This window comes from Schistocerca piceifrons, chromosome X (assembly GCF_021461385.2).
Source record: "Schistocerca piceifrons isolate TAMUIC-IGC-003096 chromosome X, iqSchPice1.1, whole genome shotgun sequence".
In the NCBI taxonomy this organism is placed as follows: domain Eukaryota; kingdom Metazoa; phylum Arthropoda; class Insecta; order Orthoptera; family Acrididae; genus Schistocerca; species Schistocerca piceifrons.
In genome coordinates, this window is record NC_060149.1 from 394,672,274 (window position 1) to 394,687,392 (window position 15,119).

Consider the following 15,119-nt stretch of genomic DNA (forward strand, 5'->3'; position numbering starts at 1 on the left):
ATTTGACTTAAACCACTCATATGCTATTACATTTATACCATAGAACTGTAATTTCTGTAACATAATGTCATGGTTCACACAATGAAATGCTTTGGACAAGTTACAGAAAATTCCTATTGGTGACATTTTACTATTTAAGGACTCGTGGACAGTGTAATTGTATATTGCTGTCTCAGTGGAACAGCATTTTTGAAATCCGAATTGTGGTTTACTAAGTATCCCATTACTGTTGAGATGGCTCACCACACTTTAGTACATTACTTTCTCGAAGATTTTTGAAAATGCTGTAAGCAAGGATACTGGCTGATAATTGACATCTGTGGTGTCCCCCTTTCTGTAGAGCAGTGTTGACAATGGCATATTTTAACCTCTCTGGGAAAATACCTTGAGTTAGTGATGCATTGCATATGTGTCTCAGAACATAAGCTGTAATTGCTCCACATTGTTTTAATATATTATTAGAGATGTCGTCTACTCCAACAGAACATTTAGTTTTCAAAGATTTAATAATTTTACTTATTTCACAAGAGGTTGTTAGGTGAAACTTAATCTGACTAAATTTCTTCAAAAACAGACTCTTCCATGTACTGCCTAGCTTTTTCTTTTGAACTGTCCTCACCAATTTTTTCTCCTGCACTTAAGAAATGGTTGTTAAATACATTAGCTACTTGTGTACTGTTGGTTTGGATGGTCTCATTCTCCCTAATAGTAATACTACCTACCGCAGTGGTTACTTTTCCTGTCTCCCTTCTAACAACATTCCGTATTGATTTGATTTTATTACTGGAGTTATTAATTTCTTCTCTAACATACATATTTCTTGATTTCCTTACAACTTTTCTCAGTTTGTTACAATAATTTTATAGTGTAAAACTACTTCTGGATCTTTACTAGTTCTTGGTGTTTCATACAGTTTTCTTTTTCTTTCTGAAGACACTTTAATACTTGTAGTAATCCACAGTTTCTTTGAAAAATGTGTAGTGATACATTTAGTAATTTTCCTTGAAAAACAATGTTCAAAAAGGGATATAAATGTATTAAGAAATATGTTGCATTTATGATTAGCATTTGGCTCATTATATACATCTCCCCAATTAGCATTTCTTAAGCTTTCTCTGAAGTGCTGTATAGATGCCAGGTTGAGTGACCTCACACTTTTACTTAATGGCTTCTGAACTGTACACCCTGTTAGGTTTTGTAAGTTAATCAGTTGTGCATCATGGTCTGACAATCCATTTACCACAGGGAAAGCGTGTGTTTGTTTTACACCCTCTTTCTGTACAAATACATTATCTATTAGTGTGCTGCTGTCTTCAGCTATACGTGTAGGGAAATTGATCACTGATTCTAAGTTGCATGTTGTTAATAACACTTCTAGTTCACTTGTGCTCTCAGAATTATTTAGAAAGTTTTCATTGAAATCACCACAGATCAATAACTTCTTTGTTTTGTCTGACAGACAGCGTAATATGGAGTCAAACTTTTTTTATGAATAGCTCCCAGTCTCCTAATGGGGACCTGTACACTGTTGCTAATATCAATGCTACATTATCACATGCACAAATCTCAAAGTGCTGATCAACACAAAATTTATACCCTTGTTTTGTGAAAATAGCAACTCCTCCATTATCCATCCTAGATCTGCAAGTGTAAGATGTTAAATTATACCCACTTATACTGACACTATCCATGCCCACAGTTACATGGTGTTCAGACAGACAGATTATATCAATCTCATTCTTAGTTTTGAAATCATCTAAACACACTAAAAGCTCATCTACTTTATTTTTTATTCCCCTGATATTTTGATGAAGTAAGTTGATACTGCCCTTAGCTTTACCCCTATTTACTGTGCATGAAGATTCTTTTATTCTATTTATCTTGATGGTCATCTGACTCGACTTTGGCTTTAACCTAAAAAATCTGTCTGCCTGGACCCATTAACCACAGTGGTCACTCCTTGCATGACTGTGGACCCCCTTACAGTTTCTGCTAATAGAGAAGCTAACTTATTTTTCCCCATCCTATTCAGGTGCAGGCCATATGTAGTGTATCCCCACTTACCAATAGCATTTAATGAAACAACACTTGTAAGATTTTTGCTGGTGTCTGGAGGGAGCATCCTGTTCAGCTCAGTGTTAACATGCCTTACAGCAGTGTTTACCCAGGGCTGATCATGGTGCTGAAAGACCTCCACAAACCCCACATTTGTGTGCTCAGTTTCTGCTCCTATTTTATCCAGGTCACCCCTAATACTGTATCTTGGATTCATAGCCACGCTGTTTCCTGCTCCCCCAGCTATGATTACCTGATCTGCCTTCTCAGTGTCCCTGCATACCTGACCTAAGTTTTCTGTCACCTGGCTAAGGCTAGCACTCAGTTTCACAAAACTTGTGACCTTGTACCCTGCACCCAATTTCTCCTGAAGCTGCTGGCCCAAACCCCTCTCATGACTGGTGCCTATAAGCAGAATTCTTCTTTTCCTATTCTAGTTTGATCCCGACCTGTCTTTTTTCTTTAAGCTAATATTCTGCTTCAACCTACTTTCAACTACATCTGGATGAGGCCCTTCCTCCACTTCAGATAGCAAGCCAAACTGATTTACTAATTGAATTTCTGGAGTTTTTTCAAGTGTTCCCCTATTTCGCTCTTTGCTTGCTACCTTTTCCCAGTTCCCAGTCTTTCTTCGTCTCTTAACCTACATCATTCCAAGTTTGCGTTTTCTAATTCAGCCTTAAGGGCACAAATTTTTGCCTCCTGTTCAGCAATTTTTCTGTCCTTTCTACATAACCTACACTGCCTTGGAAGAGCCTCATTTTCTATCCTCGTTTCCTTGCCGCTACAATCACCCCAATGAAACCATAACTTACAGTCTACACAGAACATCGCCTCTTTCAAATTTCTACGGCAACCACCACATTTGTCACACATGATTTGATAGACAAACTTAACACAAAAGCAGAGAATAAGTTGCCACAAGACCACAGTAGTTTTGTAACCTGTAGCCTACTAATTCCTAAATAAACACTAATGTAAACAAACTTTTAAATTTACTTCCGAAAGTTTTAACTACCTAGCTCTGTATGACCAACATGAATTAATTTGACTTTGAAGTGATAACACTAGTCAAAAACGAAAATCTACACTCGCGTGAAATTTATGCCTAAAAAACGTAAACGAAACTAGCGACTACCGGCCTTTTACAAAAATACTTCCTTTTCGATATAAATACAGTCAGAAAAGCGAAACCTTCAATAGATAGCCTAGAGAAGTAGTATATACACTAGTCTAAAATGTAATATTAACTAAATTGGCTCTTATTTAAATATTAATCACTTATCTTAGCGAGAGCTGCATACAAGTGCATCTGATAACAGTGTAGGGGCGGGGGGCAGAAAAGGGCTGCTTGTGGGAGCACGCAGGGACAAGGTGGAGAAAGGGTAGGGCAGTTAGGAGCAGTCGGGGAGGTTAGATGGAGGGTGGGGAAGGGGCCATCAGAAAAGGAGAGAAGTAAAAAGACCGTGGGTGCGTTGGTGGAATACAGGGCTGTGTAGTGCTAGAATGGGACCAGGGAAGGGGCCAGATGGGTTGACTAACGAGGGTTGAGGCCAAGGGGCTTATGGAAATGTAAGATACATTGCAGGAAGAGTTTCCGCCTGTGTAATTCAGAATAGCTAGTGTTGGTAGGAAGAATCCAGGAGGCACAGGCTGTGAAGCAGCCCTTGAAATGAAGAACGTGTTGAGCAACATGCTCAGCAGTGGGGTGGTGTAGCTGTTTCTTGGCCACAGTTTGTCAGTGACCATTCATGTGGACTGACAGTTCGTTGGTTTTCATGCCCACATAGGATGCAGCACAGTGGTTGTAACTTAAAGTGAGATCTCGTGACTGGTTTCACAGGTAGCCCTGCCTTTGACACGACATGTGACACTTGTGGCTGGACTGCAATAAGTGGTGCTGGGAGGATGTGTGGAATAGGTCTTGCACCTAAGCCTATTACAGGGGTATGAACTAGGAGGCAAGGAGTTGGGAGCAGGCTTGTGTAGGGATGGATGAGGATATTGTGTAGGTTCTGTGGATGGCAGAATTCCACTGTGGGAGGGCTGGAAAGAATAGTGAGTAGGACATTCCTCATTTCAGAGCATAACTAGAGGTACTAGGAACCCTAGCAGAGAATGTAATTCAGTTGCTCCAGTCCTAGATGGTTATGAGTCACAAGGGGAATGCTTCTCTGTGGTTGGACAGTGGGACTTTTGGAGGTGGTGGGTGATTGGAGAGATAGGCACAGGAGATCTCCCGTACCTTATCTCTCCATCTGACCACCATCAGATTGCTTATTTTGCAATGGTCTTTTTGTTGTGCCTATCTGCATCTCAGCATCTCTAAGTTGATTAGCATCTATCTTTTTTATAATATTGTGACATTCCATCCTGGATTTTCCCTGGTTTAATTGGCATGATTAGCAGTTCATTACAAATGTAGATCTGCTATGTGAGTGAAGCCTTAAGTACACTTAACATTATCCTAGAGTAATTAACCTTAATCAGATATGTAGGGTCACGCAAATCTGATGGCTGCTGCATTAGTTGTTTGTTTGTTAAAGCAGTAAGCCTAGACTAATAGTTCTATATCCTAGATTTGATTCTTGGTAAATACAAGGATTTTTTTCTGTCACTTTTCAGTTCTTTAATTTCTTGCAATTCTTTGTTAATGAGAAAAATATTGAGTTGCACCATTGATCTGAATCAAACCAACCTGCAGGTTGAATAATAGCTTTACCTTTCAAATCATTCACTGTGTTGCCGATGTTGCATATGTTGAAGGTGATGACTGTCTGTTCTCCTGGTTGTGTACTTCACTTCCTTCTGTACCAAGTTATGGCTAAGTAATATGTGATGTAGGTAATTTTTATTTGTCAGACAACGGAAAATGCAGGATGGAATGTAACAATATTACGAAAAGGATAGTAGCCACTCACCATATAGCAAAGATGCACTCCTCGATGGTGAGTGTTCATCAGAGATGAGGGCATCATCAGCAGTGCCCAAGGGAAGTGTGACAGGACTACTGTTTTTCTCTATATACATAAATGATTTGGTGGACAGGGTGGGCAGAAACCTGTGGCTGTTTGCTGATGCTGTGGTGTACTGTAAGGTGTAGATGTTGAGTGATTGTAGGAAGATACAAAATGACTTAAACAAAATTTCCAGTTGGTGTGATGAGTGGCAGCTAGCCTTAAATGAGGATAAATGTAAAATAATGCGGATGAGTAGGAAGATCAAACCTGTAATGTTCGGATACAGTATTACTAGTGTCCTGCTTGACTTATTCAAGTCATTTAAATATCTAGGCATAACGTTGCAAAGAGAGATGAGGTGGAACGAGCATGTGAGAACTGTGGTAGGGAAGGCGAATGGTAGACTTCGGTTTATTGGGAGAATTTTAGGAAAGAGTGGTTCACCTGTAAAGGAGACTGCATATAGGACACTGGTGCAACCTGTTATTGAGTATTGCTAGTGTGTTTTGGATCTGTACCAGGAAGACATTGAAACAAGTCAGATGTGGGCTGCTAGATTTGTTACTGGTAGGTTTGAACAATATGCAAGTATTACGGAGATGCTTGGGGAACTCACATGGGAATCCCACGAGGAAAGGCAACTTTCTTTTCGAGAAACACTGTTGAGAAAATATAGATAACCGGCATTTGAAGCTGACGGCCAAACACTTCTACTGCTGCCAACATATATTGTGCGTAAGGACTACTAAGATGAGATCTGATAAATTAGGGCTCATGGTGGCAGACACAATTGTTTTTCCCCCTCTCTATTTGCGGGTGGAACAGGAAAGGAAATGACAAGAAATGGTACAGGCTACCCTCTGCCATGCATCATACAGTGGGTTGTGGAGTATCAATGTAGATGTAGATGTTGGTGTAGGTGTACTTGTTTCATAGTGATGAATACTTTCATAGTAAATAAAGTGTCTTATTGGAGTATTTAACCTTTGAAACAATAATGCCAATGCCAGGATGGAAACAATAACAAAAGTGGAAAGACACATACTCACCTATAGCTGATTAATGTGTTGCACTTACATGCAAGTATCAGTACAGTAACATAACTAGGTTTCAGGCTACAACCCATTCAGTGATATCCAAGTGCAGATTGGCTTCTGAGCGAATGTATGTGTGCATTCATACTTGTAGTCGTATGTGGATTTAATTTTCAGTGGTTTTTTGGCTATGTGTCTTTCATTGTTGCTATAATTGTTCTGCTGTAGTGCAGGTCATTGTTTGGTGAGAAATGTGAAAGTCCATTCTAGCTACCAGTTAGATTCAAAATAATTGATATGGTAGATTTAATTTTTACAAGCAGTGTAATTTCTGTCATAAATATCATGTGATATTCTTATTATTACAGACATGGCAGAACGAGAAGTGGATCCTATAGTTTCTCGTGCAATTCGATTGATGATGTCTGGAACAAAGGAAAGCCAGGAACAGCTAAGGATGATGCTGGAGGATGAAATACGGAAGAGGACTGGAAAGAACATGGGACATCTCTTGCGTCCTGTATGTTTTTATTGTAACATTTTTACTGTTGAGCAATTGTGACTGCTGTTTGTCAATGTTTAGATAGTTACTTTATGCCTCTGTGATTATTTTTTATTGTTTAATTGAGTAAAGTCTCTTTAAATGCTTAATGTTAGACAGTAAATCTGGCTAATGGACATCCACTGAGTCCAAGATGTTTGTTAATGTCAAGATAGAATTCAGAGGATGGAGCAGCTTAAATCTGATAATATGGACATTGTGACAGTGCCATAGACTTTGGCAATTTGTAGAACTTGTTTTTTTTTTCAACATGAGTTTTCCTTTGCTGTGTGTGCTAGTGTTCTATGGGTAAACAGCAAGCAGTTTAAATGCCAAGTTCAACATTTGACACTACTCATTCTGTAACATTTTTATGCTATATGTTGTCTGTGTGCTAAGAGCATGTATCTCCAGGAAGTGCAGTCACAGTTTCTTATTTTAGTTTCTGACTCCGCAATACTACCAGTTCATACAAAAATATTTTCACATCATTTATTAGATGGAAATCCATCTCTGAACTATTTGTGCTCTAAAGTTTGCCCTTGGTACAGTGGGTGCCAAATGCTGCTGTCACTTTGGCAAGTTTAAAATTATTTGTTGTTGTAGGGCACGTTTACAGAAAATGACTATGATAAAAATGAGTAAATACCATTCAGTACATGTTGAATGGAAATGGCGACACTGTTCAGTGTTCACTTCCATGAATAATTTACTGGTGAAGAACTGATGGAAAGAGATATATGTATTGAATTAGATTTTAGTCAGAACTACAAATTAGTTAGAACTTACTAGCTGCTTCTACTGGTATCATAAAATGTCAACATAAGGATGGCAAAACTAGTTGTTGGGAATGTACATTCAGCATATAATGTGAGGAAGATTAAAGGATGTAATCTGCCATCACATTTTAAATTTACCTGAAAATACAAATGAAAGGACTGTGTTTTTGGCCACACGAAATACTATTTCAGTTCTGGCATAGAAATAAGATGGTGATAGTAAACACTTCGAGAAATCAAATTAGCAGATTACTTGATACATAGTAATAAGTCAGATTGTGTGCATATTGGAAGAAAATTAAATGGAAAAGTCAACTGATGCAAAAACAAAAATATAGTTGTGAATGTTTCCAATTTTGCAATTCCATCTTTTACTCTTCGAGATCTGCCCCAAAGAAAAAATACTAATCAGCCTGTTTATTACTTTCACCAGAGACACTAGTTGAAGCCTCTGTGGTATTTCAAAGGTATGGAGCGGATTTAGTCACAAAGCAACTCTTTGAGACATTTTATGGGTTGTAGTAAGGTAGCACAATTGTTAGTGTACTGGCCCCAAAAGGCAGTTATTTAGCTTTATGTCCCAATCAAAGGCACAATTTTAACCTGTAACAAATTTTCTTCACAGGTCATACTTTCTTGAAGAGTGAAAGTACCTCATCTCTCTAGTTTTCATCTCTTACTCATTGTCATTGTCCACCAGCAACCTTACAATAATTCTGCTCTATCTATAGAACAAAATGTGTAGAAGTGAAATGCAAAATTTGAACTACAGTGAGATGTTGTTGGGTGCAAGCTCTAGTAGTTCTCCAATTACTCTTAGCTGATGTCTGTTGTACCCTGTTACCTTGTATCTCCCCTGTCTTCCACCAGTTTTCTTTTGCCCATTATGTTTTTGGTTTAAAGTAAAATGGTTTTCTCCCTTGTTTGTGGCATATCTAGAATGGAAGGACCAATGATCCCTTGAAACCCATAATTTATCCACACATCTGCCCACCCGCCCACAAGGAGAATGCAATAATGTCTGGAGCATGACAGGCTGTCAGCATGGCGACTTTTGCTGCAGCCTCCCTTAATTAACCAATGATGCACCGAACAACAACACAGGACACAGAAGTGCCAAAGCATTGTCTTTTCAGACAGTCCCAGTTCTGAGTACAGCATCACAATAATGTATCTGTCTGTGGAAGTTCCAGGGAGAATGGAATTGGCAGATGGCATTAGTCATAATGTGGGTCCAGTATCTGGTGTCCTGCTATGGGTGTCATTGTGTACACAAAACTGTCACATCTGTTTTGTATAGTTGATAATTTGGACAGTATGCACTACATTTCTTATGTGTTCAGGTGTGTGGCTGTGCCCTATCTTTGAGGTCTCCATGACCTTATCTTTCAACAAGATAATGCAAAACACTTGTTGCACATAATGTCCTTGTGCTATGACCAGTGTGCTAGGGCTGATTGTACAATGCATTTGATCTTAGATTGGCACAGAAAATCAGCTCGGATCAAGTTTAACTCATAAATCTGCGGGCCTTAAACACTAATCTCAGAAACAGGAAAATTGAGGAAATAACAGAGGATAAAGATGATGTGAGCCTAGCCTTTTGTATGACCAGTGATGTATACAGTAAAAAGAATATATCTACAGATGTCAAAATCGGACATTACAAGACAGTGGTGGGGATGTGGTATTGTACGCTGCTGCGACACCACCACTAGGAAGATATAGTATAGAAAAACTAGAGGAAGAAGAAAGAAAAATGCAGAGTATAAGACTAGGCCCCAAAAGAAGTGGTCAGAGATGGATGTGAAGAACTGTACTGGAACATGGGGAGAATACCAGGAGTAATCAGACTTTTTTTTTCCTTTCCTTCAAAGTTTTCCACACTTGTAATCAGGATGAATATGGAGAGACTGACAAAAAGAATATTGGAGGCAACAGGGAGGACAAGAGAGAAGATAGGAACAAAGTAGGTTGTTGAACTCTGGAAGGATAGGTTTACTGAGTGAGGTGGTGCAGTGGTTAGATAATGGACAGTGCTTCAAACCTGTGTCCAGCCATCCTGGTATAGGTTTTCCGTGATTTCGTTGAATAATTTTAGGCAAATGCTGGGATGGTTGAAAGGGCATCACTGACTTACTGACTTCCTTCCACATACTTGCCTAATCCAATGGGACCAATGACCTCGCTGTTTGGTCCCCCCCCCCCCCCCCCCACACACACACACACACACACACACACACACACACACACACACACACACACACACACACACACACACACACACACTCTCTCTGTGTTATTGTACCTGTTTGACAATGTCAGATTAGCTATATTTACATCTTTTGATGGTGCCAGTTTGGCTTAATCATGTTAGGATATTATAATAATAGCACTGAACTAGAATTCTGCTGTAATTGATATTGTTTTACTGCTATGGTTTATACACTGGCAATACGCCCATTCAGCTCTATGGGCCTCTTCAGGCTGTCTGCAAGCAAATACATTTTGTTGAAAGATGTAAAATTACAACTAATAACAATTTTGTTTGATTGTGTGTTGGTACTTGGATTCATATTGCGTCATGGTGCTGTCATTGTCTTATAATATAATTGTGGCATAAGGATCTTCAGTCACAGCCTGATTTTATTTGTTAATTGTGTAATTTAATTTTCGCTTATGACTGCAGTTGAGAAATTTCAGGTCAAGTCTTTTATTGATGGTATATACTGCTGTAGTTCTGACAGCTAATCCAGTGATGCTGCATTGTTAAAATTTGTGTGTTTATGTATGTATTACAATTATCTATGGTGTGGTAGTATAGTCTTCATTATGTTTTCGTAGTGTAGTGTCTTCAAAGGAGGATATAAGATGAACATCAACAAAAGCAAAACGAGGATAATGGAATGTAGTCTACTTAAGTCGGGTGATGCTGAGGGAATTAGATTGGGAAATGACACTTAAAGTAGTGAAGGTGTTTTGCTATTTGGGGAGCAAAATAACTGAGGATGGTCGAAGTAGAGAGGATATAAAATGTAGACTGGCAATGGCAAGGAAGCGTTTCTGAAAAATAGAAATTTGTTAACATTGAGTATAGATTTGTCAGGAAGACATTTCTGAAAGTATTTGTATGGAAGTGAAACATGGACGATAAATAGTTTGGACAAGAAGAGAATAGAAGCTTTCGAAATGTGGTGCTACAGAAGAATGCTGAAGATTAGATGGATAGATCACATAACTAATGAGGAGGTATTGAATAGAACTGGAGAGAAGAGGAGTTTGTGGCACAACTTGACAAGGAGGAGGGACCGGTTGGTAGGACATGTTCTGAGGCATCAAGGGATCACAAATTTAGCATTGAAGGGCAGTGTGGAGGGTAAAAATTGTAAAGGGAGACCAAGAGATGAATACACTAAGCAGATTCAGAAGGATGTAGGCTACAGTAGGTACTGGGAGATGAAGCAGCTTGCACAGGATAGAGTAGCATGGAGAGCTGCATCAAACCAGTCTCAAGACTGAAAACAACAACAACAATATATACACACATCAAAAAATATTTTGCATCACCTTGGTTCGAAGAGTTCCGGTACCTGTACAGAAAATTGGAATAGAGATCAACATAAACATCATTTCCACCCTTGTTATTGCTTATGAAAACCACGCATTGCATGTTGTACCACCATATATCAAGGCCTTCAGAGGTGGTGGTCCAGATTGCTGTACACCCCGGCACTTCTAATGACCAGTAGCACATTCTCTTGCATTGATGCATGCTTGTATTTGTCATGGCATACTATCCACAAGTTCATCAAGGCACTGTTGGCCCAGATTGTCCCACTCCTGAATGGCGATTCAGTGTAGATCCCTCATAGTGGTTGACCTTCCCTTTCCGCATCCTTCCCCATCCCCTGTCTTCACCCCCCCCCCCCCCCTCACCGCTGGTTCTTTCCTTCACTTTCTCCCCCTCTGGGAGTATGGTTTGCGCCTACGTCCGGAGACGGACGCTTCTAAATGTGCCACATTCTTCTTCTTCCTTGCTTGTATGTCTTCTTCCTTCCTTTGTCCTTCTCTTTTCCTTACCTCTTCTCTTTACCCTTTTCTCCGCTGCGGCGTTTGAGACCCCCTCTTCTTTCCTTTCCCTTTCTCTTTCTTCCTCCCTGTGCGTGTCTGAAGGCCGACCCACGCACTTCCATGCGTAGCCGGTGACGGGGTAACGCGTAATTCCCCGCCCCGGGTAGACAGGTAGGACACGTACGTACCCCCTGGTAAAGGCCAGGCCCAGGGAGGGGTGATTACCCGAGCTGATACCTTCCGAAAGTGCCGATTGGTCCCTCCGTCCGTTTGTCGGGAGGTGTGACCTGAGGTGTGAACAATCACCTAAGGCGGGTGTGCCCTCGGTGAGGGCCCCCACAAGGGAGGAGTGCGCCATCGGAGACGCCGGTAATCATGGGGGATTCTTCCGCAATGGTTTCCTCACCTTCCACTATGTCTGCTCACAAACGTAAGTTCACTGAGTCTCAGCCACAGACGGTTCTTCCATCGTTGCCAGAGTTCCTTGTTGTTTCTCGGTCTGACGAAGGTCACGACTTTTCCACGGTCAACCCTTTCATTATTCAGAAAGGTGTCGACGCAATTGCGGGTCCTGTAAAGTCTTGTTCCAGATTACGGAATGGTACCCTGTTGTTAGAAACACACAGTGCCCTCCAGGCTCAAAAATTGTTGCGTACTTCTCTGCTCCACACCTTCCCTGTCCGGGTGGAACCGCACCGTACCTTAAATTCCTCGCGTGGAGTCGTTTATACACGCTCCCTTGATGGATTGTCTGACGAAGAAATTCAGCACTACCTGTCTGACCAGGGCGTCACCGCTGTTCATCGGGTTATGAAAAGGGTTGACTCGAACATCATTCCAACCCGCACTGTCTTCTTGACATTTGACAAAGTTCAACTCCCATCAAAAATCAAAGCAGGCTATGAGATAATTTCCGTTCGCCCTTATGTCCCAAACCCTACGCGTTGCTATCGATGTCAGCGGTTCAATCACACCAGCCAGTCCTGTTCCAATCCGGCCAAATGTGTTACGTGTGGCAAGGATGCCCATGAGGGTGCTTGTCCACCTCCATCCCCTCACTGCATCAACTGTATGGGTGACCACGCTGCTTCCTCTCGAGATTGCCCCGTTTTTAAGGATGAAAAGCTCATCCAGGAAATAAGAGTGAAGGAAAAGGTGTCGACCTTTGCTGCTCGAAAGTTACTCGCCAGTCGACAGCCCACAGTGCCTCAGAAAGGAAAATACAGCACTGTCCTTGCTTCTCCTCGGCCAACAAAGGAGGCGGCCACGCAGACTTGCGACCTCACATTTAGTACCACGGTCGTCAGATCGGCCAGCGCAAAGATCGCCCGTTCAACCTCACCACTTTCGCCTGCCCACTCTATGGCTCACCCTTCGTCGGGTTCTGCTAAATCTCGAGCTCAAAAGTCAGACGCCAAGTCTTCGAAAAAAGAGCATTCTCGTGAAGAGTTTTTACGTACTGCAACTTCACAACCATCGGTTCCTCCTTCATCTAAACATCATACCTCCAAGAAGGCTACGAAGAAACACAGTTCCTCTCCTTCTCCGCCAAGGCGTGTCCCAACTACAGCACCACCTGGCGGAAATCGCCCTCGGCCATCTTCCGTGTCGCCGAGGCGCACTGCTGGTGGCCGGTCAACTGGCCGATCGTTGGTGGCAGGAGCTGCTCCTGACCAACCTATGGATCAGGATCTTCTGCCTTCGACTGAATGCCATTCCATGCTGTCGGTCGCAAGCTCTGAGCAGTCGTTGAGTTGACAGCGCCCTTGGTCACGTTTCTCCATTTTCTGTTGACCCTATGTCCATTATCCACTGGAATATCCGCGGCATTCGCGCCAATCGGGATGAATTGTCGATCCTCTTACGATCCTACTCGCCGGTCATCTTCTGTCTTCAGGAAACAAAGCTGCGTCCCCATGACCGCTTTGTTCTCCCTCATTTTCAGTCCGTCCGATATGACCTCCCCTCTGTTGAAGGCACTCCAGCCCATGGAGGACTCATGATTCTGCTCCATGATACTCTCCATTATCACCCAATCCCCTTAAACAGTTCCTTCCAAGCTGTCGCCGTCCGTCTTTCCCTTTCTGGATACACGTTCTCTCTATGTACGGTATACATTCCATCGTCTACACCACTGGCACGAGCTGATCTCCTTCATCTTCTTGATCAGCTTCCACCCCCCTATTTGCTGGTTGGGGACTTCAATGCCCACCACCCGCTTTGGGGATCTCCACATCCTTGTCCACGTGGCTCACTATTGCTAGACGTCTTCCACCAAGCGGATCTAGTCTGCCTCAACACTGGGGTCCCCACATTTTTGTCTGCCTCCACGGCAAATTTATCTCATTTGGACCTTGCGGTCGGTACTGTTCCGCTAGCCCGGCGCTTCGAATGGTTCGCCCTTGATGATACACACTCGAGTGACCACTTTCCATGTGTCCTTCGACTGCAGCCTCAACTGCCATATATGCGCTCGCGACGCTGGAAGTTTGCCCAAGCCGATTGGACACTTTTTTCGTCTCTAGCGACATTCGATGACCGTCGCTTTCCCAGCGTCGACGATGAGGTCACACATTTTACCGACGTTATTCTCACAGCTGCGGAACGTTCAATACCACGCACCTCCGCATTGCCCCGGCGCCCCCCAGTTCCTTGGTGGAACGAGGCATGCCGTGACGCAATACGTGAGCGGCGACGTGCTCTTCGCATTTTCCGTCACCATCCAACTTTGGCCAACTGTATCCGATACAAGCAGCTCCGTGCGCGATGCCGTCGCGTCATCCGCGATAGCAAGAAGGCAAGCTGGCAATTCTTTATTAGCTCATTTAACACCTTCACTCCCTCCTCGGAAGTTTGGAGTCGGCTTCGACGGTTCTCAGGCGCGCCTAGGTTCTCCCCGGTCTCTGGGCTCACTGTCGCGCATGATACCTTAGTGGACCCCGTCGCAATTTCTAACTCATTGGGTCAGCACTTTTCTGAGATTTCGAGCTCTTCAAATTACCCGCCAGCGTTTCTCCCGAAGAAACGTGCAGCGGAAGTGCGACATCTCGCTTTCTCCTCTCAAAATCGCGAAAGCTACAATACTGTTTTCTCCATGCGCGAACTCCAACATGCACTCTCTTCTTCTCGCTCCTCCGCCCCAGGACCGGATGGTATCCATGTCCAAATGTTGCTGCATTTATCAAACCATAGCCTGCGCTACCTCCTTCGCCTTTATAATCGCATTTGGACTGACAGTACCTTTCCCAGGCGATGGCGGGAAGCTATTGTCGTTCCCGTTCCGAAACCTGGAAAGGACAAACATCTCCCCTCTAGCTATCGCCCCATTTCTCTCACGAGTAGTGTCTGTAAGGTTTTGGAGCGTATGGTGAATTACCGTTTAGCTTGGTGGCTGGAATCCCGCAGTCTTTTAACACCAGCCCAATGCGGATTCCGACAACATCGTTCTGCCGTTGACCATCTTGTTGCTCTCTCCACTTATATCATGAACAATTTCCTCCGGAAACGCCAAACGGTAGCAATATTTTTTGATCTGGAGAGAGCATACGATACCTGTTGGAGGACAGGCATCCTCCGCACACTGTTCTCTTGGGGCTTTCGAGACCGGCTGCCCCTTTTTCTTCGCGAATTTATGGCAGAGCGCACATTTAGGGTGCGGGTGAACACTACTCTATCCCGT

At 42.6% G+C, this 15,119-nt stretch overlaps 1 protein-coding gene across 2 annotated transcripts in view; it reads left to right on the top strand.

Moving 5' to 3' along the window:
- Positions 1–15,119, top strand: part of LOC124721395 (integrator complex subunit 12) — a 97,500-nt gene that overhangs the window by 10,338 nt on the left and 72,043 nt on the right. For both annotated transcript variants that reach the window (XM_047246338.1, XM_047246337.1), the window contains one exon: positions 6,418–6,569. In XM_047246338.1, the coding sequence (XP_047102294.1) occupies positions 6,420–6,569 (150 nt within the window). In that variant the 5' untranslated portion in view covers positions 6,418–6,419. The remainder of the gene's footprint in view (positions 1–6,417; positions 6,570–15,119) is intronic.